At 41.0% G+C, this 27,537-nt stretch overlaps 2 protein-coding genes and 2 non-coding genes across 4 annotated transcripts; 1 reads left to right on the forward strand and 3 right to left on the reverse strand.

The window, feature by feature from the left end:
- Nucleotides 1-9,279: 9,279 nt before the first annotated feature.
- sh3d19 (SH3 domain containing 19) lies at nt 9,280-19,127 on the forward strand (the record flags this gene model as incomplete). The annotated part of the gene is made up of 20 exons (XM_025907866.1): nt 9,280-9,326; nt 11,109-11,149; nt 11,375-11,411; nt 11,654-11,759; nt 11,972-12,128; nt 12,212-13,285; nt 13,816-13,929; nt 14,081-14,187; nt 14,327-14,367; nt 14,457-14,667; nt 14,764-14,832; nt 14,929-15,066; nt 15,167-15,218; nt 16,337-16,467; nt 16,558-16,622; nt 16,709-16,932; nt 17,459-17,511; nt 17,668-17,854; nt 18,039-18,142; nt 18,227-19,127. Coding segments are annotated over 20 exons (3,069 nt in total), but the record flags the coding sequence as incomplete, so codon positions are not given.
- rps3a (ribosomal protein S3A) lies at nt 18,975-22,915 on the reverse strand. Its single transcript, XM_003449677.5, has 6 exons — nt 22,762-22,915; nt 22,074-22,177; nt 21,535-21,722; nt 19,707-19,915; nt 19,460-19,569; nt 18,975-19,145 (listed from the first exon to the last, which is right to left on the reverse strand). The coding sequence occupies exons 1-6, from the start codon at nt 22,821-22,823 to the stop codon at nt 19,018-19,020; spliced, it is 801 nt and encodes a 266-aa protein (XP_003449725.1). The 5' UTR covers nt 22,824-22,915; the 3' UTR covers nt 18,975-19,017.
- On the reverse strand, nt 19,318-19,388 carry LOC112847236 (small nucleolar RNA SNORD73). Its single transcript, XR_003220671.1, has one exon. It is a non-coding gene; the product is annotated as a small nucleolar RNA SNORD73 (small nucleolar RNA).
- LOC112847238 (small nucleolar RNA SNORD73) lies at nt 21,810-21,875 on the reverse strand. The gene has a single exon (XR_003220672.1). It is a non-coding gene; the product is annotated as a small nucleolar RNA SNORD73 (small nucleolar RNA).
- Nucleotides 22,916-27,537: the final 4,622 nt, after the last annotated feature.

A 27,537-nucleotide genomic window follows, 5' to 3' on the forward strand; every position in this document is an offset into this window, starting at 1 on the left:
AGTACTTTTTTAACTATTACTTTTTTTCTAAACTGTCCCACTCGGACCCACACAACCTCTGGATCATTTTCGTCCTGCATAAGAACATCTGCCTGATCGGGCTGATCTGGGAAAAGTTGGCCTTATTTATTTTTGAGAATTTAGATTTGAAGTCGAGATTAGAGTGTGGGTTTGAGATCAAGCAGGCTAAGAATAGGTGCTGTACAACGGTTTCCCCTATACCCTTCCCCGACTTTCCAAGTTGTGTATAAATCTGGGCTTCAGCATGTCTAACTCCACCCACATCTCCAGCGGGATCATAATCATTGTGATTTCCAGCATGAAATTATACTGTAGAGTTATAGAAGAGACACAACCTCCATTTATGCTTGATTGAAAGATATATTTAGCCCAAGTCGTAATTGAAGAAGTTAGATGCAAACGTATTTATAGCCCATAATTTCCGGTAGTTACACTGAGTCTTATAGGGGGACTTTTATCGGGCATATTTTGACAGATTTGGCTCTGACTTCAGTGAGAGACGTTTTTTTTTTTTTTTTAGTTTATGGTTATAAAGATGAGCAAGCCTGTAGCGGCATCTGGTGGCAAGACAGATGAATTACATCTCCCCAGAGCAGCCTTTCAAAGGAAACGTGTCAACGACCGTCAAGAGTTATTACAGCAGCAGGTCGCAGGTGTAGTTCTGACTTACTGGAGGTTCGTATAAATATTAAAGCTATGTAAATTAATACAGGCTTGTTAATGATGAAGATTAATGATGAATGTGAAAAGGATCGGGATACATGTGTCTGTTGACACACCCAGAACTTACAGCTTACATAAATGTCATTGGTTGACGGTGACATTTTCTAAATAAAGATTTATACAAATTTGAAAAAGAAAAAAAAATCTGTTTCTCCAATACAAAATATCCAAGGGAGGAGGGATCCATCAACAAGAGCCTTGGACTCATAAATGAAGTGTTGTGGTCCCTATTTCATCATCTGAAGTTTTGTTTGTTTGTTTGTTTGCTTGTTTCGGGGGGGTTTCTTTTTCTAATTGATCATATTGTTGACTTGTTGACCCATAAATGTGACACATATCTGTCCTTAGCAGTGTTGGGTAAGTTACTTTAAATTAGTAACTTAGTTACATTACTAGTTACTTCTCTAAAAAAGTAACTCAGTTACTTCAAGTTACTCGTTACTTTCAAAGTAACTAGTTACTAGGGAAAGTAACTTTGGTTTTACTCAGAATTCTCTTGTTAATGTGTTGCTTCCGTAACTGGATACCCAGCAAGATTGCCAGTCTTCTATCTTGCTTACTTGCCACAAGTGCACTGTGCCACCTACCAATAGAAAGGAAAAAATAATGTGCACATTTCCACGAGAGAAATCCCACGCCTGGACCGTCGTTGACCGCCGCCATGATTCTAGCCTGCTTTTTACATCCAACACAAAAACTGCAGTCGTGGTGCTTTCGATTGTACTCAGAACTTGGAAATTCTGCCTTCTGAATAGGAAGATGTAGGTAACACCAGACTGCAGATGAGCTGCATACAGAGCTGGACTGGGACAAAACAATCGTCCCGGGCATTTTGACTAGAGACCGGCCCACCATTATAGGAAAAATCATAAAGCCTTTGAATGAAAATAAACACTGTTGTGACAGTGATGTACACTGTTCTGATGGTATATATGTATCAATCTATCAATTGTTTGTTGTAAGACTCAGATAATTATTTTTTTTTTAAAGCGAGACATTTTAAATGAGAATAATAAAGAAAAGTATTTCCTTGTCCCCCCCTTTCCCTGTTAATGCCCTACCTGGGCCCCTGACAACACTTTGCTAGACCCGCCCCTGCACAGTTACCAGGTGTCAGCTACTTAGAAAAGGATGCTGGTGTTATTTGTCTCTCAGAAACAGTTCATAACTTCCCTTCAACTCATCCATGTGACCTAAAAGGTAAACCTGTTTCTCCATCACCTGTTCAGCTCTGATGATTCAGTAAGGACATCTCCTGGTTTCATCTTCATGTTTCCCTCTCACCAGATAACCAAACCGATATCATGACCAGCAGCTTTACAGCTGTGGCTCCAGCAAACATCAGCTGATACTAGAAATTAATATTAAATAAATTCTAACAACAGCTGATCAAGCTTAAACGTGCTGCTGTTGTTTAACGCGACATCCGCTGGTTTCCTCTTTCTGGCGCAAAGTGGGCGATAAATAAACAAGAGAGAAAAGCCGATCAGCTGATCATTGATCAGTTTCATGATTGAAGTAGAAACGGGAGAGAATGAGAGAAGAAGAGGCAGCTGTGCAGCTTCAGCTTTGTGTCTTTTTCATTGTAGCTGAAGTCCGGGACAAACTGTGTTCCTTTTCACCTCAGTACGAAACGCGTAATATTTTCTCTGAATACCAGACGATTCTGTTTTTTAGGGGACGGTTGGCAACTCTAATAATTAACCGTATGAACAAAATAAAGTTCAACATCAGTAACATAGCACCCACCCAGCTGTATAGAAACTCCGTCATGCTAGCTAGCACGCAGTACGAAAATGTCAGCATACCGAAAATAAACTCCACCTAAACTTGGTTTATATCTGACTCAGATAGACTGCAGGTCATAACTTCTTACCTCAAGTTCAGTTCACCTGACACGCGGACCGGCGGCCGCTTCGGGTCTCTCCTCTTGCCTCCCTTTTCCTTCATCCACCTGCTGGCCTCCACCACTTGCTAATGTTATTGAATCTGTGGAAGCTCCGCGATATCCACCACACGAAGTAACGAGTAACGAGCCTATCTAAATCCCAGTAACGAGTAACGCGTTCCTGGTTTTGGCATAATAACTAGTTACCGTGCTCGTTACCACAATAATAACGTAGTTACTGTAACGCGTTACTTAATAACGCGTTAGTCCCAACACTGGTCCTTAGTGATATGAAGTCGGAATAAAGGCAAAAACAAGATTTCCATCCAATAGTAAAAGTGGCTTTTAACATATCTCTAAAGTTATTTTAACTGGCGAGAAGGAGAATATTACATATTTTATATATAACCGACTCGTAATTACTGTTGACTGCAGGGTATTTATCAATATAAACGTAGATATTAGACATAAAATAATAGGGTTTTTAAAAAAAAAAAAAAAAAAAAAAAAACTGCATACAAACATCGACAGTAACGAGTCCTGCCTACGGGGGTCCGGTCATTGGATGTCGCCACCTCTGTCTGTCCGCAGCGGGGCAGGACTCGGTGAAACTTCTAGTGGACAGGACAACAGCCGACTGCGTCGTCGTGTTATGCTCACAGATGACTGAGCAGCCAGCTGCTCCCAAAATCTAACTTTTTTTTTTCTTTTTTTATCTGTTTTTTAAATTTCCACATCGTTTCACACCAATATGGCAGAATCCAGGCGTGAGGAGGAGGAGGAGAAAGAAGGGGAGCGCACAAGCCAGGCATCGGGTATGGTGGTGTATCAGGCTTTGGTTTATCTGCAGAGCGCGTACTTTAGGAAAAAGCTGAATCTTGGTTCAAGCGTGAACACTTGCAAAATAGACGAAATCATTTGTGTAGAAACGCAATGTGAGCAGCAAATAATGTAAAAAATCTTGATGGTAAGCGGGGGACGATGCTTCATTCATAAAATCTGTTACTTAAAGCTTACAACTTCAGGAGTCAGCGTTTTATTCTATTTAAACACAGAAACTGAGAGAGAGGAATGATCCCTAGAAATCCTAGAAATGTATAAAAGGTGTGCAAATGGACCTCTCATGGACCTGCAGGATCTTGCCATCTGGCAGGATTGAGAGACCGGTGTTAGGGTTAATTTGGGCAAATGCATAAGGATTTTAATAACTATGTTTTGATGTTGCTTCAGAAATCTGAACACAGTATAAAGTAGTTACAGTCTGTTGTAATGCTCTGATTTTCTGTGTGGAAGCAAACCAGTACTTTATTTAATAACGCTCTGACTGAAGTGCCATTTACATCAGTTTCTCTGTTTCTTATAATCACACAGCACTATGGATTTTAATCATCCAGTTTGTGATTATAGAAAATCCCCACCCGCTGCTGTACTCATAACTTGCTGCTTTTCATTTTAGCCCCGGCTTCCCCACAACAGTTAAGTACCAAGATGGTTTCACCCCAAATAATCTTTGTTTTTCCTAGCAAGCAACCCCACCCCATGTCAAACCCAGCAGTGTCAGACCCCGACACACCCTCTCATACCACACCCTGACTCCACCAGCTGTCTGCATGGAAATTCCTGTCAGTGTCTGAACAGGCAGGCTGCTGTGTGATGAACAGGTTGTCGTATGTACTTGATAGAACTTGTGATAATAACAGAAAATCGTCTGACCCACTTCAGATACCACTTCGGGCAGTTTGCACTGTGAATCACTCATTTGCATGGACACCATCTAATCTTCCCGGACATGCTGACATTGTGTTATTCACTCGTGACACCGTCATTTGGCAGCTTTAAGCTGTCTTGTTTTTAGAGTGAGGGCAAATCTGTTTTCAACAGTTAACAGCAGCACTTCCTGGATTTTGACCGGAGTCACACTTTAGAATCTTTTCCCTCCCAAAGGTGCTTCAGCATGTTCTTCTTCTGTACAGGATAGGGAGCAAATTTGCTCATCAATTGACTGCTCTCTTAACTCATACGGAGTTCAGGCTGGTGAAGCGTGACACTTGAAGGCAGATTGTTCTCCATTTGGTGCTCGTTTCACCAGCTGCTCTGTGACTGCTGCCACTTGTGCTGAGTAACGTCAGCATGTGTTCGAGGGAGAGTATGGCCGTGAAGGGGAAACCTTTCCTGCTGACTTCAGCTGCTTTCTGGTGTCAGTGAACCTCTGATGGTAAATAATTCTCTTAAAGAGAGCCACTATTGTTACATACAGGTGCAACACGTGTTTCACTTTCTTTATTTGGGATGATCCTGTTGCTTCATTGGTCAGTGTTATTCCACCACTTTAGCCCTGATTAATATGCCTTAACAGCCATCTGATGCATGTGTGGGCAATCCATTTTCCCAGGAGGCAACACGAGAAATAGGGACTGCGCATAAACTGAACCCAATTCTGCTTAAAATAAATGTTATCTCTTTATAAGCTTAATTGCTGTTGCCCTCCACAGCAGTCTGAGATTCTCATGTGGCCCCCTGGGAAAATGTATTGCCCACCACTAATCTGATGGATAACCATGAATTTCAGTGCAGATATTCACGCTCCTCCCTAGACCACCGTTGTTGTCTAAGATGGTTAACGCTGTAATCTAATAGCACGCTGATGTAGGCAGAGAATTGTATGGCTGGAAGCGTTTAGTATAACCATTGAATGGCATGTATTTATTCTGTATCATGTAAGACTTTTAGAAGGATTTTATCATTTTTTAACTGAATAATTTGGACTCATAGATTCGGTTACAATTTACAATCTCTTTGTATTATAGGGTGAATGACCCTCAATGAGTAAGCACTTTACAACAGTGGAAAGGAAAAAACCAAGCTGAAGGAGGGGCAGCCAAACTGGTGTGTGTGGGGGGGTGGGGGGTTTAAACTCAGATACCACAATGAGGTAGTTCTTGGCCTGAAGTCACCTTCATGATGTTTAAGTATGGTACAAGACTGCCTGAAGCTTACTCAAACTGGTGTGCCTTCACCAGCTGCTATAATCTGTCGTTCACTGTGCAAAACCTCCATAGGACTCTGGAAAAATCACATGTATGCCTTGTTGATTCCCTATATCACTGCAGTTCTACTGGAGGGATGAAACATCAATTATTCATTCCTTTATTTGAAGTTTTGAACATGATACTGGAGAGCTCTGTCTGTCTCAAACTTCCCATAGCCATTCTGTTGGATTGAGATCTGGTGACTCATATGATTCACGTTGTTTTCAGACAATCAGTCCATCTCTGTGCGATGTGGAGGCATGATCAGTCAAGAGTTTCTGTTAATTTGTCACACCTCTGTGTGTGTAAGGTATTCATGCCTAACATCTCATGCACAGGTGAGCTTAACCAAGACAAAACTGCAGTACTGTTATTGGTGCAGAGGCCGATTATGACTAATAGTGAGGTTTTTGACATCCATTAAACCAGAAGTACATTCAGAAGTACATTCAGTTGTAGAGTTTATACTTTAAACCGTGTGAAATGTATCAGCCTGCATCACTTTCTTTTTCACACAAACAGACAGAGGATTCACTTTGGTACTTTTCAGATATTTCAAACTCAATTTCTCTTTCAAATCCATAAAGATGCTGATACAAACTTGAAAACATGTACTGTTTGCATTCCTATAAGAATCTGTGAGGAACACAAACAGCTGGCTCACATGATAAATTTGTGTGAGGGCGTGAATGCTTAGAAAGTACTTAGGCCTAGATAAAAGCGCTGGATGAGTGTGTGTGTGTGTGTGTGTGTGTGTGTGTGTATGACTGGATGAATGAGATTAGTAGTAGAAAGTGCTTTGAGTGCTCACCTGAGTAGAAAGGTGCAATACATAAGTACCAGTCCATTTAGCTTACTTGGATTTACTCTAGGACTCATGAATTGCTTTGAACGAGTGCTCTTCAGGTGCTCTGAGAAATTGTAGCTGTTTTAACAAAATAGATCTTCCATTTATCATCATATTTTTAAAATCCTTTTTAAAATCCTTTAGTTAATTCAACATTTAAAAAAAAAAAATACTCAAGAGTCAGATTCTATACTGCACTGGAAACTGTTTAAGCCTGAAATAAACGCTGACCTTGTGAGAGAGTAAATGTAAATTCAAAGCTGCTGAAGTTAATTATTTAACGGCTGTAGACCCGTGTCAGCTACAGTATGGATGACAGAGAGTTGCGTGAACATTTCTGTGACTTCACAAGTAAAAGATTAATATGGTGGAGGTTTACACTGAAAACCTCCACTTCCTGATTGACCACATTCCACTTCATCAGATTGGCCGAGTAAACACTGAGACATTATCGGCCGTCCCTCTTTTTTGCTGTTGCCTGTGGGTGTGTGACTGCTTGCTTCAGCTTCGTTGGCACGTTCAGAGGGACGCTCGGTGGACCAGGAGGGAAAATATTGATTGGAAATGACCTTTTTGATACTGAACGCTTGATGTCTTTTCCTTTAATTCCTCTCAGGTAAGGCTGTCAGCATATGGTGTCATCACTTCTACTGATACAGATGACCAGGCAGGTGCACTTTTGTGTGACTTCTGTTATGAAGTGTTGACATTTTATTAAGTGTGAAAGTGTCAGAGCTGAGAATTCATCATGTAGCCACTTAAAAACGTCTGTATCGTGAAGTGAAAGCACAGAAGCTGTGTTCTCACATGCTGTGTAAATTGAGGAAGCAGCATTACAGCTTAAACAGATAACAAGTAACAGGTGTGACAGGTGCGTGTCATGAACAACTAGGTCAGGGCTTGCTGTTTGAGGCATTAAAAACAATGCCTCCTCTGTCTCTGCCTGGATGTCTTCATTGTACTTCAAGGACAAATGACTTTAGTTTAAGTGACTGAATTTACTCTTTAGCTTGTGCTGATAAATGCTGGAAATCTGCGTTTGGTTTGTAAAAACCTAGAGATCAGGTCATAGACCACATTAGTCCAGGAAATAACTATACGTGTGTTATAGTGCTTCCTGAAGGAAACCAGTTCATTTTAGCCAAACTGGTTCATCAACATGTTATTGTCCACCCTGCTGGTACGGTTTCAGTTCTTGTATTTCTAGTTCACACAGCACTGTCTGGAAGCAGTGGGAGAGCCTGGAGTTTGTGTCTTATAAAACAGTGGCTCAGACTTTTGCTGTGTTGGCTTTAGCGTGGACTGTGATGTCATATTTAGTTGCCTTTTTAAAAATCTTCACCTGCTGTTTCTTTTGTGTATTTTTATCTTCATTCTGATCTTCAGTAAGCTGCTTTACCAGTAGGACCAGCTCATGTTTTAGAAAGATCATTCTATCTCAAATCAACCTGCTCCTACGGCTCAACCGTCTCTGATTCGCTTACAGATTTTATGGTTTGGACATTTAATCATTGCTGCGAAATCTTATCTATCAAATACTTTTCTTTTTTTTTCTCCACACTTCAATGTTTACATATGGATGACTGAAGGGCTATTAAAGATGAGATTTTCTCTGGCCTTCCTTGGCATCAGAATCAGTCAGCATCTGTAACTCGGGAGAGCAACATCTAAAAATGTCCAATTATTGACTAGTTAAAATTTGAAGAAAAATAATCAAGCAGTCTCACACTAAAAGTTTGGGTTGTTGTTGTTTTTTTTAACTGATATTGTAAAAAATTTCTAGTATTTTATAGTTGTATTTTGCAATAATGCAAAATAAAATGTGCAGAATACTTTTCAATGCCAAATTTTTAGTGACAAAAACAAAGAAAGTGCCATTTTCATTCAAACTTCAAGCTGGATTAAGCAAATATAACAAGTTGTACCACAAAAACAAAAATATCAGTAGATGGTTTTCCAGATGGTACTCTAATTATAAATGAGAAACTAATTTTGTTAATTATATGCATATTTTTTCATTTTCAAGACCTACTCTACCCAAATCTGCTAAATAATATTTTCATCATAGTTGTGACTAAGAATTTAGCTTAAAGCATTCTACAGGTTTAATTGTATCATTGTGAAATTTAACTTTGTACCATTCAGAACTTATCACTAGTTGTCTTTTGATATGTGAAGCTTTTTTCTAAGTGAGCGCTCAAATGTGACTTTACACAACCACTTGATTTATTTGGGGTTTTTTTCATATTTTAACTGAACAATACTAAGACATTTTTTTATGTATCTGTACTCAATTTTAGATCCTGATTCATTTTGATGATAAGAAAGGCCAGTGAAAATCTCAGGCTTTTATCTTTAATAATGTTTGTAACATTCATGTCCAAACACTGACTCATGCTGGTAGTGGGCCAATGGACCATTTTTCAAACATATATCGCTTGAAAAAAATCTGACATATAAGGTTGAAATTTCATAACAATCATTATAACAAGTTTTTTCAGAAAGATTTAAGTTAATTGGACATGATCGATCAGAAAATGTCATGTTAACACAGCTTGTTTCTGGATTCAGTGAAAGCACCCATTGCTTCTGGTTACTTGGCCTGTAGTTCATTTCAGTCACTGCATCATGATGAGATTAATATTCCACTAAAAATGATCAATCATGATACATCTAACTTTTCTCATACATCTTCATTGCATTAATGTTCACAAGTATGTTGTCTTTGTTTCTCCACATCACTTATAAAACCTGTTTCTCTGTTTTCCTGTGCAGATCGTGCTGAAAGAACCAAGAACCAAGAACATTTGCATTCCAGGTATTTGATTTCATGCCGAGCTGAAGTTTTGTATGTTCGATCCAGCAGCAGCTGTTCAGTTTCACCAAACTTCAGCTGTAGCTGGAATCAGGGCTCTGTCCCCTTTAACAGCCAGATCTGCTGATGGTGAGGTTGTGAATGGACCAAACAATGCGGTGATCTATCCTCGCTGACAGACAGAAGGTTAACACAATGATGAGTAGACACCGTGCTGCTTTTTTCACTTGGTGTTTACACATGTTAAGAAGACAAATGTGTGTAGAGCTGAAAATCTGTCACGTTGTTTAAAGCTTTCATACATCACGGAGTTGTTTGTGACCCTTTAAGTCCGCGTGGTTCCAACTCAAGCAGTCAATTAAATTAACCGCCCGGCACAAGGAAAGGAGGATTGTTGGGCTTTTGTCAGATAGTTTAGATCCAGGACTCGGGTCTTAACGAGCAGGGAAAATTCCCTGTCACGTTAGTTCAACCTCTATAGTTTTCAACCAGCACAAAGAGTGCTGCGATGAAAAGGAAAGAATGTTTGAAAGTGAAACAAACGGAAGATGTCAAATGGTGTCAATACATTCGCCTCCTGTATTGTGTAAAAGAGTTACAAACGCACTGAGGAAATGGTCTTGTTTACTGGGATTATTGGTTTTGTAAGCCCGATGATTTCAAACAGATTAATGAACGGTGTTTGTTGGGATATTACTCTTGTCCTATAAAGTGGGAACTTTATGCTTTGCCTTTATTTGTGTGTGGTTATAAAAGTGGATGCATTTATTAAACATACCAAAAGTTTCATAAATGTGGTCAGTGTTTTATAAGTGTGCTTAAGTCCTAAAAGCTTCAACCCGTGCTGAACACTTGGATTCAGACAGTCTTTACCCCTCAGCCGTGAGATACCAGTAGGATATCATAAGTGGACAAGTTTGAATCCCAGTGACTTTGATCACAATGTCAAAGTCAGAGGTCAAGTTTTCTGAAAATCTTGTGAATGCGATAACTCAAGAAGGAAGTCACCTTGGATTTTCAAATTCATACCACAGCAGCATCTACTAAAGATCTCCGACAAGTTTGAATTCCAGTGGCCTTGACCTCAAGGTCAGAGGTCAAGTATTCCGAATACCTTTTGAATCTAATAACTCAAGGCGACATTGAATTTGATACCATGGTGTGTAGTGTCTATTGGAAGCTGAGAAGTAGCACTTGCATCCAGCAGTGTTTTTTTTTGTTTTTTTTCTACTGTTGGATCTCTATGATGTCACTTAATGCTGTTGTCTGAGGCACATAACTCTGTATTTAAGCAGAGTTGCCCACCTGCTGCTTAAACCGTCCATTTGAGAGGTAGCCAATCAGAAGAAAGGAGATGAAACGAAACGACTTGTTTCAGACAGCCCAGTCTAACAAATGTGAATTGCATAATTAACTCTGGACTCTAACAAATTTCTAAGAACTTATTTCAATGTATTTCAGCACTTTTTTTTCTGCTTATATCAAATATTTTTGTCTTTTTACCTGATGTAAACCTTCTTACTGTTTCCTTAACCATAACAATCCAAAATAGTGTGCCATTTATCATGTATATTTTTATCATTTATATCTATAAAATATTTAAGCAATTCATCTCTGCTCTATCTATTTTTGGATCATCAACAATAAGGAGGAGCTGCATGGAGTTACACTGCAAGGATTGTTAAAATGAAGAGTGACCAGATTTCTGTTTAACCATGGTGTCACCGCAAAAGTATGAACCTGCTGTTGATGATAAACAAGCCTCTTGTTCTGCTCTCTTTTCAGTCCGGGACCTCTCTCCTCAATACGAGCTGCTATCAAACGAAGTAAGTTTGCCTAAACCGGCCTTCTGAGAAACGTTTAGAGCCTTTTACGGTGTGTTTCTACACGTTTTTCATGTGGAAGAGTAATGAGTCTTCTTTCTAATGTTTGGTTTCAGCAGGATTCTTTTTAAGAGAGAAATATATCTGTAGTATGATTAACAGGAACTGACATCTTATAGTGCAATGGGGACAAAGTTCATGTTACTTTTTTTTTCTTTCTTCCTTTAGCGAGAACAAACTCTCAGAGCAACAACAGAGACGGGAGGTATCCTACTCTTTACATCTTGTTTGCATTATTTGCTTCTTAAAAGCTTAATGAAACCAAATATCTGATTTGTGCCATGTGGTTCAGAGAACCGTGCTTTTGCTAACAAATCTAAAAAGTAATCATCAGTAAAATAACTGCATTTAAGATGGACGAGAAGTGGGTGTGTAGGTGTGTTTTTGTTGGGGGGGGGTTTCGTGTAGGGGAGGATCCTCATGGTGCTATTGCGGTTTGTCTTCCAGGCGACCACAGATAACCTTTATAGCAGCAGAGCCTCTGACAAGTAACACCTGGTTCACAGGATCCTCAGTGGTTTCCCCTCCTCCTCAGCCGGGCTCTGTGTCCCAGGTAGGTTTCACCTAAGCCACAGTGTCTCAGTGTTGCCTATTAATGAACACTGATGAGCACTTGTTACAATCCTAGTAACAAGTATTTTAAAATGATCAAGGTGTATCATAGCCAAGGGTGTGTGATAATAATTCTATTATTCTAGATACAATACACAGAAATGTCATAGTCTCTCTCTTTTAATGACTCCACTCCCACCATCCAATGACCAGGTGATCAAAGAGAAGACTGGGGAGGAACACGCCGTAAAGCCCACTGCAGCCCCCCGCCGGAGCAGCTGCACAGGCACAAGCGCCACACAGACTGACCCTGCCGCTGCCGTCACACGGCGTGGTGACACTCCACCGTTGGCTGAGAAAAGACCTGCTGGTGAGGCATAAAAGGATCATTACTGTCTGCTGAGCATTCATAGCAGGTTTGACTCTAAACACCGTGGTTCTTCATGCTTCCAGGTACAAAGCCACAAAAGCCACCCAGGCCCTCGCTGCCAAAAACAGCAGACAGAAAAGCAGCAGAGAAGGTTGTGACAAATACCGCAGCACTCACGAACGCTGAGGACCAAAGTGATCCTGACTCTGATGGAAAGCAACTTCAACAGCAAGACTCCACGCACACGTGTGCCCGATCTGTAACTGTGCACTGGAACATTCCCCTAAACCATCCTTCTGTTGCCCCTGAACCTGGTGACGCCACTCTTTCTCCTTCAAACTCCAATCGCAGCCAACGTCCCGTTCCACGCCCTCGCACGAAATCCCTTAAGCAACCAACCGAAGAGGAGGCCAAAGTTCAGACTTTGGTCGAAATCGGTGAAAGTTTTGAGGATATTCAATCTGATAACCAGGAGGTCCTCTCAAATAAGTATTTAAAGGAGTTGTTGGAGGTTTTCGGTGCAGATAACGAGCAGGGCGGTGGCATCACTGATCAAGCCGACGAATCCTCGCAAAGTGAAGATGCTCCTGACGAGATGAGCGGCAGCAACAATCAACGTAGCATCCGGGCCAAGATCCAGGCTTTTGAGAGCCAGGCTACCACCGAGGACGGAAATGGGAATGAATCTAGCAAACCGCAGCTTCCTGCCAGGAAGCCATCCATTAGACCTCCGGTTGCTGCTAAACCTTTTGTAGCTCTCAAACCTCCGTTTACCCCGAGTATGGACGATGACAGTCAAAACATATCGGGGGCAAACATCTTTAAAACCCCTACGACAGCCCCCAGACCTCAGCCTCCTGAGAAACCCGCAGGTCGATCAATAAGGGAGGAGCTGGAGGCTTTACACAGCAAGGGTGCCATGTCACAAATATCACGCTCTCCGCTGACCAGAGTCAGCCAAGTGTATGAGGAAGAACCTTCACCTTTTCCACCTGAACCTTCACTTTTTCCACCTGAACCTTCACTTTTTCCACCTGAACCTTCACTTTTTCCACCTACACCTCCGGTGAAGGAACCACTCAAACCCAATCTGAATATAAACAACCACAACTCAGCCTCTTTGGTCAGAGAGAATGAGTATGTGGAGACTCCAATAAGTAAGTACAAATAAAATGCACTGCTCCAAAAGTACGTGTTTACATTTTTCATCTCCAGTTTCTCTGTTAATCAACTTACTGTTTTGTTTTGGGTTTTTCAATCTGCTTTCATATAAAAATCCTTGATTTGACTTTATTAATGTAAGAAGAAATCCTATAAATTGTGGTTAAGAAGGTTATCTTGCCTGCAAAGATCTTACTGGTGTTTAAGTGACAACCATAAGAAGCTGAGAAAAGAGAGCAGAATCTTTGATTGGTCACACTGGCAGATATTTGGCATTTAAAGAAACCTAATTAATGGTTGTTTGGTTACATCGTGGTCAGAGATGCTGCACAAAACTATGTAGTGACTGGAGGAATGGCTAAGAAATGCCTTATTTCCTACAATTCCAAATGCTCCCTTTAAGTAAACCTTAATAACAACAACCATCTGCTGACTTTTATGACATTATTGTACACCTGAGGTCCTGAGTTAGGTTGGTGCAACACAAATGCAAAGCTGTACACTCATGAGGTGTCTCATTGCTCAGATCCGATGCCATTTAAACCGCCGCGTAACTCTAACGTCAATGGGGGCTCCTTCACCGTGCCAAGCCTGCCGAAGCGACCAACCACCATCAGGGTCCCCAGCAAAACCAGTTCAGGTAGGTTCAGTAAGCCTTAAGTAAGACTGATGTGTTTATCTGACATGTATGCAGCATGTAGTAACTGGGCACTGAACTCTTACCTATCTTCACTTTATTTATCCTGTACACACGAAGCACAGCTGCTCAGTATGCCTTTTTTTAATGTCAGATTCCTCCTGGGATGATCCTCCTCCTCTTCCAATTCAGAACGCCGTGGGCTCACTAAACAACTCGATGAACCACAAAAAAAGCCTGCAGTCCAGCTTGTCCCTCCAGGTATGATTTGGATCACAGGAAAGCCTCAAACCTCATTAAAGTGCATCTTCGGATGAAACTCTTTCCTCCTAAACCCGCTGCCTGCTGTTGAGCTTCAGCTAGTTATGCTTCACATCTTTTGCCCTGATTCTTTTTCCAGGAGCCTTTCAGTGCTATGCCAATGCCATCACTGCCGCCTCGGTAAGTGGAGAGGGGAAAACAATCAAATATCAAACTGTAGGACACTTTGAGTATGTCCTGCTCAAGTTGTGGACAATTTTGCACTTCAGGAAGCCAAGTATGAACAAAAGCCTCCCACCTCGCCCACCTCCAGCCAAAATAGCCCCAGGAAGGCCTCCCCAAAGCTTCAAAGCCACAGGTCGCTCTCAGTCGCTGTCATGGGACTCTTCACCTAAACTCCAGCCAGAGAAGCCCCACAGGAAAGATCTCGTCTTACCCCCAAGGCCCAACCCAGGCCACCGCCTCTACAACAAATACACTGTGAGAGACTGCACGCATAAATCCTCCAAGCTTGTTTCTACAACGGCTTTGCGAGAGCTTGATAACATTGTTTTTTTTTTTTCTTTCTCCCACTAGTTGCAGCTTCCCCATGGGATTGCAAGCTTCGACTACAAAGGGAGTAATTCAAGAGAGCTGTCATTCCAGGTGACCAAACTAGTTTTACCAGCGCATACGTGGCCTGCAGCTCATCATTGTTAAGCACATCATTAACTCCTCTATGTACTGTTGGCCTTTCAATAGAAAAACGAAGTGCTGCTGCTGCTTAGAGAAATTAATCACAATGAATTTGAGTGCCAAGTTGGACAAACTAGAGGAAAAGTCCACAAGTCCCGCATGAAGATTATAACTCCCCTTTCCTCGGATGAATCTTCACCACAGGTGACTCAGCCTTTTATTATGAGTCAGTTTATGTTGATGCTGTTGTTACCAGTCTGTCCTGATGTGTTACCCTTTAAAGTCTTTGTTCCTTTTTGTGCAGGGTTCTGACCAAACTGGGCTAAAGGTGCAGGTCATACATGACTTTGATCCAGGTGAAGCATCGGTTTCTTAAACAACTGTTTAAGATAATATTTTTGACATTTCAGGCTGTTCTTTGACTGGATTTGTTGTGGCATATTAATTAGAGGACAAATACAATTACAGGTTTCCAGTCAAGAGGGGAGGGAGGTTGGGTATAATGTAATGTCTGGAGACAGGGGGCTAACCCAAAGGCCTCCCCCTAAATTTAGAAATCTATATGCATATGCATGGTGGGGGGTTCTTGGGGGGGTTTTTTCTTTTAATCTTTGGAGACAACTCTTTCTGGTGAAGTCAGGAGATGATGGTTTATATGGCACAAGATACTGGGGGCTAACTAGTAAGAATTAGCGTTAACTTTGACCAAGACTAGCTTGTTTTCCAGAAAAGAAATGCAATAAAAAGGAGGTCATTCTAAAATTGACAAACACACCTAGCTCTACAGCTCCCTAAATAACAAATAGTTTCTTATTTCTGCCGGCCTCTTTGTGTCCATGCCACAGTGAACACTCTAAACAGCAACCTCTCCTGCTGATAAAGTTTTAAATGCTCATTTTTAAAATGCATATTGACTGAAAAGAATCATTAACACTGATGGCCACTTTATTAGGTACACCTTGCTAGTACCAGTTTGGACTGTATTAATTCTTTGTGGCATAGATTCAACATGATGCTGCAAACATTCCTGAGAGACGGCTGCAGATTTGCACATCTGTAATGCAGAACTCCTGCTCCACCACATATCACAGGTGGAGGTCATTTGAGTACAGTGAACTAATTCACGTTCAAGAAGCCATCAAAAATCTTTTAACTTTGTGATATGGTGTGTTGCTGGAAGCAGCTATCAGATGATGGGTGCACTGTGGCGCTGTCGAATTAGATGGTGCCCAGCCGGCACTAAGGGGCCCAAGGTGTGCCAATGTGCCATGCATTAAACTTAAGCATGACCATGTCTACATACTTAAATTCGCTGGGTTACCACCATGTTATCAGCCATCAGCATTAATAAAGAGTTGAACAGGTGTACCTAATGAAGTGGCCTGTGAGTGTAGATGTATTTGTTGGATTTGACTGGAAAGCTTTGACTGTTTGTATTAAATGATTGATTGTGAAGTGTTTGGTCCTAAAACAGAGGGTCCCGGAGAGCTGAGTCTGAGAGCGGGAGATATTGTGACCATGGTGGAGAAGGTGGACAGTGAGTGGTACAAAGGCACCTGTAGGGGATCTACTGGTTTCTTTCCCATCAATCATGTCAAAGTCCTGGTAGGTTTCAGTCCATCCTTCACCTATTTAGTGACAAACAAAAAGCAAGGCAAATGCTTTTAACTTTTTTTTTTTTTCTTGTTTGATTAGTTGGATTCCCCAAAACCCCTCCCAGAGAGGAAACCAAAGCCGCCACCAACACCCGCAAAAGTCAGGTACTGTCTTTACAGCATAAAATGTTTGGATCAGCCTTTACAAACTAGCATGATGGGCTAACTCGATGTTTAACCTACCCTTAAAGTGGTCCCAGGTGTATGGCAAGGTTTGACTTTGAAGGGGAGCACAGTGATGAGCTGTCGTTCTCTGAGGGTGATGTGATCCAGCTGAAGGAGTATGTGGGACAGGACTGGGCACGGGGACAGATCGGCGGCCACACTGGCATCTTCCCCCTTAACTTTGTAGACGTCATCGAAGATCTGCCTCCACCCCCGAGTCAGAAACCCAGTAAGAAGGTCGCACTGCCCGGTAAGATTTTCTGATGCTCACTATGTGCTGACTTTAAAACTGTACATACATATATTTATCTGTGTGAATATCCACACTACAACATACAGAAGTTTTGTATCTTCCACTGAAGAGCCTTTATTAAGCGTCTTTACTTTATCCTGGCTGGTACATACCCTCTGTGGCATGTCAAGAATTTGCACTTGTTTGACTTTAATTAAATAATTGTTTACAAAAGCCCAGCCATAGGCAGGAGGTTAGAAATACAGATCAGAGGTTACAAGTAGTACATTGTTGTCCTACAAATACTCACATATATTTCAAATCGAGGAAAAATTGGTCTTTAAAACGTTAAAGCATTCACATGAATAACGCAAACTCCTGCTCAGTAAAAGAAATAATACAAAAAGCCTGACACCAGTCTCCTCAATGGCAGCAATATCGAATTCTTTATAGCAAACCAATACATTATTGAGGACTGTCACAAAATGTGGCCACAGAATTTTCTATTTTGTTCCTTGATTTAATTTTGTTCACATTTACACAGGGATGGCTGCCGCTTCTCCCAGCATCCACCCTGAGGCTGCCAAACCTGCTCAGGTAACCAACACTGATACAAGCACGATAATAAATCCAGACAATGTTGGTCATGCAACTTGACCCTATGTGTTGAGCAAAAGATATAATAGTTTTGTTATAGTTAAGTATTCTGCAGCGGCACTGAACATTTGTGTATTTGACTCCTCGTTTCTGTAGGCGTCTCACTCTGACGTGGAGTGGGTGGTAGCTCTGTATGACTATGCAGGGAGGACAGAGGAAGAGCTGTCCTTTCAACAGGGCGACTGTATCCTCGTCACCAAGCACATGGATGCTGAGTGGAGCTGTGGCAGGCTCAATGGCAGGGAGGGCCTCTTCCCCAGGAATTATGTGGAAAGCACCACAGGTGTGATGTCAGGAATATTTGAGCTGAAAAGTTTAGATTTGAAACACCAGTGTCTTTATACTGTGCGTTTTTGGTAGAGAAAATCAGGCGTGAGAAGATGGACAAAGATCCCCTTTTTCTGTCATGCTGCTCTGTAGCATGACACATGATTTACAAGTGTTCCTTCAAATTTTGCCCTTTACAGGCCAGCAGCTGTTTAATAACCAGGAGAATGGAGCTGCTGGAGGCGGGAGAGCCAGGGCTCTGTACAGCTTCACATCAACCTGTAATGAGGAGCTCTCCCTGCGGGTAGTGATGCGATTCCATCTTACATGAGTAAACAAAATTAATTCCTCATTACATGTAAAAACCACATTTCCTCTTCTTTTACAGGTTGGGGATATTATAACCAATCTCGAGTCCATAGATGATGAATGGTTTTTAGGGGACCTGAGGGGCAAACGGGCCTTGGTTCCTAAAAACTACGTGCAAGTACTGGATTAAAGCCACACGGGCTGTTGCTCAGTGCAAAGCACAGCTGGATGACCTGAAGCTCCAGTGACTTGTTCACAGCAGCAGAAACCTGAACTGACTTTAAGTTGAATGCAGTATTTTATCTACAAGTAGTGCAACTTTTTAAGTCCACTTGAAAAACGTTTACTGAATAATCAATAAAAATATTACAGATGGTGGATGATGTTAGTTTTTTTTGGAAGCATTTTAATTCTACCAGATGAACACTGGCGCCATCTAGTGGGTTTATTTTCTTCCTATTATAAATGAATTTCACTGAATGTGCTTTACTGAGATGAAATTAAATGGCAACATTTCAGGGGAATATTACTACCAGTATAGTTTCAGTAAGCTTCAGAAATATGATTTTGTAGGACTTGTATGTACAAGTTTTACCACAGATACTGGAAATGCAGGAAGTTTCTACACTGCAGACTAAAGTACATAAAATTCAGCTCTATTACCTTTTATTCAAACAATCGAAAAACCTAATGCACTAATTTCGCAGCATCCACGTTTTATCTAGTGACTAGTTCCTTCAAGGGTGCTGGACTTTGTAGCATTTTATCCCCTCCTGTACCGACTCTGAATGACTGCATTACTTTACTGACAAAGAGAAACAGAACAGTTTGTTGGTCATTTACATTTTTTTTATTCAAATCAGGGTGTTTTTACACTGTCTCCTGAATGGGGGGCTCATAGCCATCAGCCCTCTCCACCTTGGCTCCAGTGTCATCACCGGAAGCCTTTGCAGCACCGGCGGCACCACCCTCACCATGGAGCTCCATCAGCTTGCCCACTGCAAGGGAGGACAGGGAACTTAACTTTAACTTGGCTGGCTAATCAAACCTGTACTAACAACTTGAAAATGACAGTTTTTATCTTACATATGCAATGACAAAGATAAAGTGGTAACATTTCGTTCATTTAAACCAAGAATTTCTGCTTGTCAAACAAGCACTTTGCAAGGGAACATCAGGTGATCTCAATAGACGGTAATCAGGTGGTCATACGGGACCGAAACTGTTTGTCATCATGTGTTCCCACAAACAAAAGAAACCCACAGTAGTATTTACAGGTAGAGACCTGTAAATACTACTGTGCATTACTTACACTCAAACTTGGGCTTCTTAAGCATCTTGACCTTGCGGACGTACACATCGTGCAGAGGGTAAATGGACTGGCAGGCCTTCTCGATGTCCTTGCCAACACTGTCAGGGATCCTGGAATACGAAACAGCGAACGCATTAATGTAAAACCATTAATTACGACACAAAACCTGAGAGCACTCAGATATAATTAGCTGAATCTTAAATTAATAATGCCATCTGTGCTTTAATCAGAAACAAATGTGACTTACAGCTTGTTGACCACTTCCTTCAGGTCATTGGTCTGAACCTCACGGGTCATGATCTCCATCATCTTCTTGCGGATTTGACGGACCTGTTGGTGCTGGGCGTAGGAGGTCTTTCTGATCTGATTAGCACGCTTCTTTGTGAATCCCACGCAGAAAAGACGCAGAAGGTAGCCATCGGTGGTCTTCACATCCACATGGGCCTCAATCATGGTCTGAGCAGAAAGATAATCAATAATTATTACAATAACAGTGCCACCTTTAAACGCATCAGTCTGTAACAAACTTTAGCTGCTTGTGTTCCTTCAATGTGCTTCTCACATTTCCTTTTCTGAACCAAAACGCATTAAAGCCCAATTTTAAAGTGTTGTTAATCTGGAAGCTTTGGAATCACTAGTAAATTGTTTGAGGTGTACACTTGTCAGCGAAGGCACGGGTGTGAAGTCTAATGCAACAACTCTGCCACATATTCTACATTTAGAAAGCTTCTATATTTCCAGTTTTGTTCTACACAATTTATGATTCTACTGGTCACTGTCCTCATGTATGCTATCTGAACGGATAAAATGATGGGAGATCTTAAATGTAATAGTCCAATATACAACATTGAGAGGCTTTTAAGTATAACGAATAGCACGGCTCCTGAACAAACTAGATATCCCAGGTGTATCTAATACAGTGGCCTTTGATTTTTGCATTGGAAGAGCCAAAATGAAACAACACTTTGTTGCTTGTGTTTCAAAGAGCATTGGTGCACTCAGACGTTGCTGCTACCATTACTGTAAACACCACTGCAAAATTATGACTATATGACCGACACACTCAAATCCAAAATATTTTACCATCGCCTGCTGAACAATGAGAAGACCTAACACCTTCATAACCGCTGTCTTGGGCCAAAAAATAAATACAATTTACAGATCAGATGACTGTACACACTTACGTCTTAACATTATTTATCATTTTAATTTTGTGCAAGCAAAAGTCAAACATCATGTTAGTCCTGTGATAGACTGGAGACCTGTCCAGGGTGCACCCTGCCTCTGGGACAGGATAAAGCTCCACTGTGGACCTGAATTTAATAAATGTTTACGTAAATGGGAGTTTTGTGAATGGACTTTTAACTAGCGATCGTCCACATTGCTTGCATTCACCAGCTCACTACTATTGGCAACTACTCAAGTTGTTGACCGCTTCAGATACTTTAACTGCCAACACATTTCAAAGGCAGCCCAACATTTAAGCCACTGACCCTCCAGTTAGAATTAACTTCATGTCATTAACAAACAACGAAGAGATCCATCAACACCGGCTTCCCTCACTTCTGAAACAAGAACAGCACAATGCTGTGAAAAGGTGGAGGGTTATTGCAAAAATAATGAGGAGCCCTTCCTCAGCATCGCATAACGCATGTGTGAAAGAGCGCTGCACAAACAACTGTGCAATCTCCCAGCAGAGCAGTGAGGAAAGCATGAAGGGCACTGACAAAAAGCCCTGTGAGGATGCCAGTACTCAGAATTCTCCATCGGCTTTAAGACAGTATATTAAAGACGTATATCTAAAAACCCTTAAATCATACCAAATTACATTGGATTACTTTCCCCTTTATACTGGTCATGGAAGACATTTCTCATAAGTCTCTTTTCCTTCTAAACTGGCGCAGCATATGTTGAGTCCCAATATTAACACACTGCAGTGTAAATATACCATATACAAACCTGAATGTTGACGGCAAGACAATATATAGTGTAGCCCTGTAGCCAAATCTCAAACACATTGGCATAAGTGACATCATCAGCTATCTGGCACCACTGGTGAAAAACATGACCATTACCTGCCACTTCTTGACCATGGAGCACATCTTGTCACGGGTCAGGTCCATGCCATGGAAGTTGGTGAGGCAGTTCTTGCCCTGAACATCCTCAGTGATGAGCTTGAACTTGCGGAAGGCCACCTCATCGTTCTGGAGATCAGCGAGGCTCACTTCAAACACACGTCCCTTCAGACCATCAGAGGCGATTCCTGTGTGGTACAAGAGGTACGGAAAAAGTTAAAGGGTTGAAAGGTAACGAGAACTCTCTGGAAGCTGAAGTAAGTACTGATAATGGGAAAGTCAGTTGATCTCCTAAGTAATCAGGGCCATCATTTGGGATCGAAACAGTTTGTCATCACATTCCCACTGTACACCAAGGACACTCTCAGATAATTATGGACAGCATTAAAAAAAACAATGCATCACCTACACAACTCTAAAGCTGATCTTTACTACTACTGCAGAGGTTTCACTGAATCATAGAATGACACTTCTGTTCTTTACAGAAAGCAACATTAGCATACAACACACACAACAGCCTTCACACAATGCAGACTTACTGGTTCCCTGAGTCCTGGTGACCAAGGTCTTGCCAAGATTGCGGATGTTGAACATGGCTGGTGCCTTGACATCATACCAGTCCTTCTTGGAGAAAGGGTCCACACTGCAGGAGAGTAGAAACTATTAATTCACAATCATCTCAGCCATGCTTGAATACCAGTACGAGAAAGGACACTGCTCGGATTAGCAAACACCGTGGAATAACCACTACTCTAATCGATTTCACGATTTCCTAACGGACTAGCTCGGTCGTACTGATCGTCTGCACCACATGGTGTTATAAGTTAGATACATTAATTCTTAGCCGTAGGATCCGACTGCCATGTTGCCAGACAAGCTCGCCTACCCTACAGTTAAGCTAAGCTAGCATTTAGCATATAAGATTGCAGGCGCTAGCTGGCAACCAAATTACTTGAGCTTTCCGTTATTGTGCTAGTGATACTCCAAATGAGCTTCTCGCACATAATAAAATCAACTTGACTACAGAAAGTCTAAGAGCATGAAAGGAGACATCATGCTACAGCTCAGCGCCACTGGGGCCGGCGGTGCCGACACTGCCGACACTAGCACTGGCCGCTTAACATCCACTTAAAATCGGCTTCATCCTTCACCCATTTCACACCAAAACGACACCAACGAAAAGAGCGAAGTGTTGTTCACACAACAATGTCTGAATGTCCAACTTACATCTTCTTTTTGGCACCCTTTTTGCCGCCTTTGGTCAGCCTCTTATTCTTGCCGACTGCCATGTTAGCTACAGGGAGTGAAAGAGGAGGAACCTGGAAATCCCGCGAGAATTAAAGAGACGGCTGGGAGGTCGAGAGATTTGTCTCATCTCGCGAGTGTTGTCGCAGTTTCATTTGCCTCCCTCTGCCGGTGAAAGCACAGTCTAACCCGCTCGTGAAGAAACTAACAAACTACATAAAAAAGAGTTTTGAAATCAGTAGCAATAAGGTGAGCAGACGTTCGTCTTTATGTGGCACTGGGCAGCATTTTTATCCCTTGTACCCTTCTCCTACATCTTCAGACAGTGTCCCATACTTTGACCGGTTTTGCAAGACATGCATTTTCTAAAAGACCGGCTTTTACTTAATGTGTATAATAAAGAGTTAAAGTGACGGGGAGGCTTTTGTTTTTTTGTGTTTTTTAACTATAGTCAGATCAGCCTCTCATAGTCAGGGAACAGTTACCAAATCAAAAAGTCACTCACCAGCTCACTACTATTGGCAACTACTCAAGTGGTTGACCGCTTCAGATACTTTAACTGCCAACACATTTCAAAGGCAGCCCAACATTTAAGCCACTGACCCTCCAGTTAGAATTAACTTCATGTCATTAACAAACAACGAAGAGATCCATCAACACCGGCTTCCCTCACTTCTGAAACAAGAACAGCACAATGCTGTGAAAAGGTGGAGGGTTATTGCAAAAATAATGAGGAGCCCTTCCTCAGCATCGCATAACGCATGTGTGAAAGAGCGCTGCACAAACAACTGTGCAATCTCCCAGCAGAGCAGTGAGGAAAGCATGAAGGGCACTGACAAAAAGCCCTGTGAGGATGCCAGTACTCAGAATTCTCCATCGGCTTTAAGACAGTATATTAAAGACGTATATCTAAAAACCATAAAATCATACCAAATTACATTGGATTACTTTCCCCTTTACACTGTTCATGGAAGACATTTCTCATAAGTCTTTCTTTTTCTTCTAAACTGGCGCAGCATATGTTGAGTCCCAATATTAACACACTGCAGTGTAAATATACCATATACAAAAAGTCACAAACTTTGCAGATTCTGTTGAATGTGACAGAAACAACCACAAAGACAATGAAGTGATAGTGTATACTGAGAAACAGAGCTTATTTACTTCTTAGCTTCACACAGGGGGTGATACGGTGTGAAGTAACAGTTTTATGTGTCATGATTGGTTAAAAACTTCCAAAAATGTCAGACATGCCTCAAAAAATATATATCAGTCTATGGACACATACAAACTGAAAGCCAAAAACTGTTACCAGGCAGAACAGCGGCTGAAATAACAGTGAAATCAAATTCAGCATCGTTGACATGTCCCACTTTGTCCCACACAAACACAGTGTTTGCCCTACATTTACTTTGTTGGGATCTGGTCATCCCATTTAATTCAATTAGTTTAAACCACAGGTAGTCTAATCAAGCTTGAAAGGATTTCAGATTCCACATTCAGGAAACATTTTTTTATTCCAGAAATGGCGAATCAGTTTGACAGTCCACAACTACAGCGTTAAGAAAGCAAATAAGAATAAAAATCAATCAAATAAAAAATCATATAGAAACCACCATCATTTTAGTATTAAACCTTGATATACAAATACAACATCATAAAATAGCCTGGCCTGCTAAAAGTACTTGATTAGTGGCAGATTATAGAAGACCACAATGGAAAAACAGTGGAAGGGCCAAACAGGACAAACAAAGTAATAAAGACAAAACCTACATTTTTTTTAAAGTAATCTTTTTAAATAAATGGAAGCTGAAAGACAATAGTACTAAATTGTTGTATTGAGTAATATGTGTCATTTGTCCCAGCAAAAAGTGATCCACACCAGTTTTCTTGGAGACAAGTTCTTCCAGATCTCATAACAGGAGGAACTAGTCTCAAGGTGTGCAAACAGGTAAGATAGGCGTGCTGCTTGTTTTCCACCCACATTATTACAAAGGGAAGAATTTTGTCTGTTGGGAATATACACTCGGGAGTTTATATATCCAATTATCCACAAAGCCTAATACAACAGTCCTGTAACATTCCACCTGTATGAAGGTCATATTATTCTGTGGAAGATGTTGTTTGCAGATGGAGGTCACAAAATAAACACGTTAGTGGACTTCATCCATTTTATATACCAATATTGACAAATAAAAACAGGTAAAAAGGTGCTGTTTTATGTAAAGACTTGTGCCCTTATTGTTCCTAATATGCCACCAAGTTTATCAGTACTTTGACAAATCCAGCTCCTAGTGCCAAAGAAAGTGTTTGCAAAAATTATTTGAAAGACGTTGCAGCTGTTTATTGTGTCTTCTCATTCAAAATCTAATTCATGTTTGCATTTTTTTTTGTCTTTATTTCATTTACAGCAGGTGTGTCAAACATAAGGCCCAGGGGTCAAAATCAGTCCAGCAAAAACTCCAATCCGGACCACTGGATGTCTTTGGGAAATTTGAAGGAGGTCATAAATTTTTGACTTTTAACTGTGTTTCCATACATTTTTCCATCTACTGATACATTTCACCCATTCCTGTTTTTTTTTCACTACTATAGAAATTTATAGGGTTTTTTTTCTTTCTTTCTTTCTTTTTTTTTTTTTTTTAGAAAGTGTCCACTGTAAAATAAATAAATAAAACAGGTCATTTTTCTGTGAATTGACAAAAGCTTTCTCCTTTTTAATTACAGGACTTTTTTATCAATGAGCTACCAGACTTTTTTCTGTCATTTTACATATTAATTTCTTACAATTTAAGTTTAAAGAGTGGTGCTGACGACAGCAGCCTTTCTTTATCATGTAAAGAAAACTAAGAGCTGCTGTTGAAATTGCACTCCTTTTTCTTATATTGGGATATCTCAGGGTTTAAATGTACAGTTAAATTCAGATAGAGAGAAAGAAGAGTTTCACTGATCTGTTCCACTTGAGATCAAAGTAGGGTTGTATGTGGCCCACGATGACTTTGACACCACTGATCTACACCCTCTGCTGTATTGTTTGCATGAGCAACAAGTTTACATTTGTGGCTCGGATGAGAAGCTTATTACATTTGCCGTCATTACTTTAGTCATCTTTGCTTTCAAGCTGGTTTAAAAAGATATTTTTCAAAGAGTCGCTCTGACACACTCTGAGCTCTTAACAAGGGCTCATCAGTTTAATTGCAATCTCTGACACTAAATCATTTGCGGATGTTATAATCTTCTTCTGAGATAATAAGAGCTTCCAACAGGATGGCAGCAAGAGAGGAGAAAGAGACGATTACGGTGGCGCTGTGTCACAAACTTGTCCACTCATTAGCTGTATAAAGCCTGCAGGAGAATAAGAAGGCACAGTTCAGTTTAAAGGTCAGTAAAAGCTTTCTCTCTTCTTTTTCTGTTCTTTTTTCTTTTTTTTTGAAGGTCGTATTTAAGAAAGTCTTTGGGCTCAGTGAACAAGACTGCTGATTTGAGGTCATTAAATCAGAGACAAGGCCTGCATCTCATGGGTGGTGCTGCTGGCTTCCATGACTCCCAGGGTCCCTGAGGGCTCAGCTACACTTTACTGGGAGGTCAGCGGGAACGGTGACGCCAGCTGCCTCTGTGGCAACACTCATGGCTGCACATCCATCCCGCAGAGCCAATGTGAAGTCACTAGAAAGAACAGAGATGGGAAGACAGATAGTATCAAATATGGGCATTATTTGACTTCGACTGCTTTGATTGTGTCTGATTAGAGTTTTGTCTCTTCTCCTCAGCCGTGCAAAAAAAACCCCTCACGTGTCAGGGGTTATGGTTGTGGCGGTGATTTGAAAAGGCAAGCAAAGCAGAGCCGTCACTTTGCTTTAATGTTTGGTTTTCAGCGCCGCGGGATGCACACATCTGTCAGTGTGCGCTGTTGTGCCCTACAAAAACGTCGTTCTGCATGTATTTCCTGTTTGCCTTTTCATTTTGTTAGTTGTGTTAGTTCAAGCTATAACATCCTCTTTTCATACATTATATGATGTGTGATTTACATTGACAGTTTGTAAATAAGCTTTCTAAATTAACACTCAGAACATGATTTGTTACAGTTACTGCTTTTCTCTGTGTATGTAGTAGGCACTTGTCTTGTACACTGTACAAGCCCTACCTTATTTTAATTGCTTTTTCTCCCTATCTCTATGAGAGGGCATAAACAGGAAGAAAAAATTATGATTGTTGTTACTATTTGTGGAAAGGGGGAGGGATTTAATAGATTTAGGCTTATTTCTGCTCCTTTTTCAACATGTAAAGTTATATATTGTGATTATTCTTTTCCTTATGTTTTGTTTACGTTTTTTCACTTTGTTGTATTTTAACATGTTCAAAATAAAGCCACATTTCAAGTACAGTATTTGAGTAATACCCCCCTGACGTTTATATGCATGCTGATACACGGCATACAGTCAAACCTGGATTACCATAAACAGCCCCACGGTCTCTGTGTAACTTTTTGAAATTTTAAAGTAAAGTGCAGCATTATCTGCTTACTATTATACGTCCTGCCTTCCTCCCTTCATCATTGTAGTTTACATTGGGTTCACGTGACATGTGCATTGTCCTGAGGGTAGGGTAGCAAGCTGCTTTTCCCGAAAACGGAACAAAGACACTTTCAGTAACCTGTAATGTGTAAATATGCATACTGTGCGATAGACACAGCTCAGACGCAAAATTTCCAAGCTTGTAGTCCCATATTAATATTAGCTGGCATTGCTTGAACGGTGA

Source organism: Oreochromis niloticus, linkage group LG6, assembly GCF_001858045.2.
Source record: "Oreochromis niloticus isolate F11D_XX linkage group LG6, O_niloticus_UMD_NMBU, whole genome shotgun sequence".
Taxonomy (NCBI): Eukaryota; Metazoa; Chordata; class Actinopteri; order Cichliformes; family Cichlidae; genus Oreochromis; species Oreochromis niloticus.

What these genes read in the sequence shown, in the direction of transcription:
- rps3a (XM_003449677.5), bottom strand. Translation starts at nt 22,823, where the DNA reads ATGGCAGTCGGCAAGAATAAGAGGCTGACCAAAGGCGGCAAAAAGGGT. An exon ending in AAGGGTGCCAAAAAGAAGAT is followed by an intron (nt 22,178 to 22,761) that starts GTAAGTTGGACA and finishes ACTCTCCTGCAG; the next exon opens with TGTGGACCCTTTCTCCAAGA. An exon ending in CACCAGGACTCAGGGAACCA is followed by an intron (nt 21,723 to 22,073) that starts GTAAGTCTGCAT and finishes TGTACCACACAG; the next exon opens with GAATCGCCTCTGATGGTCTG.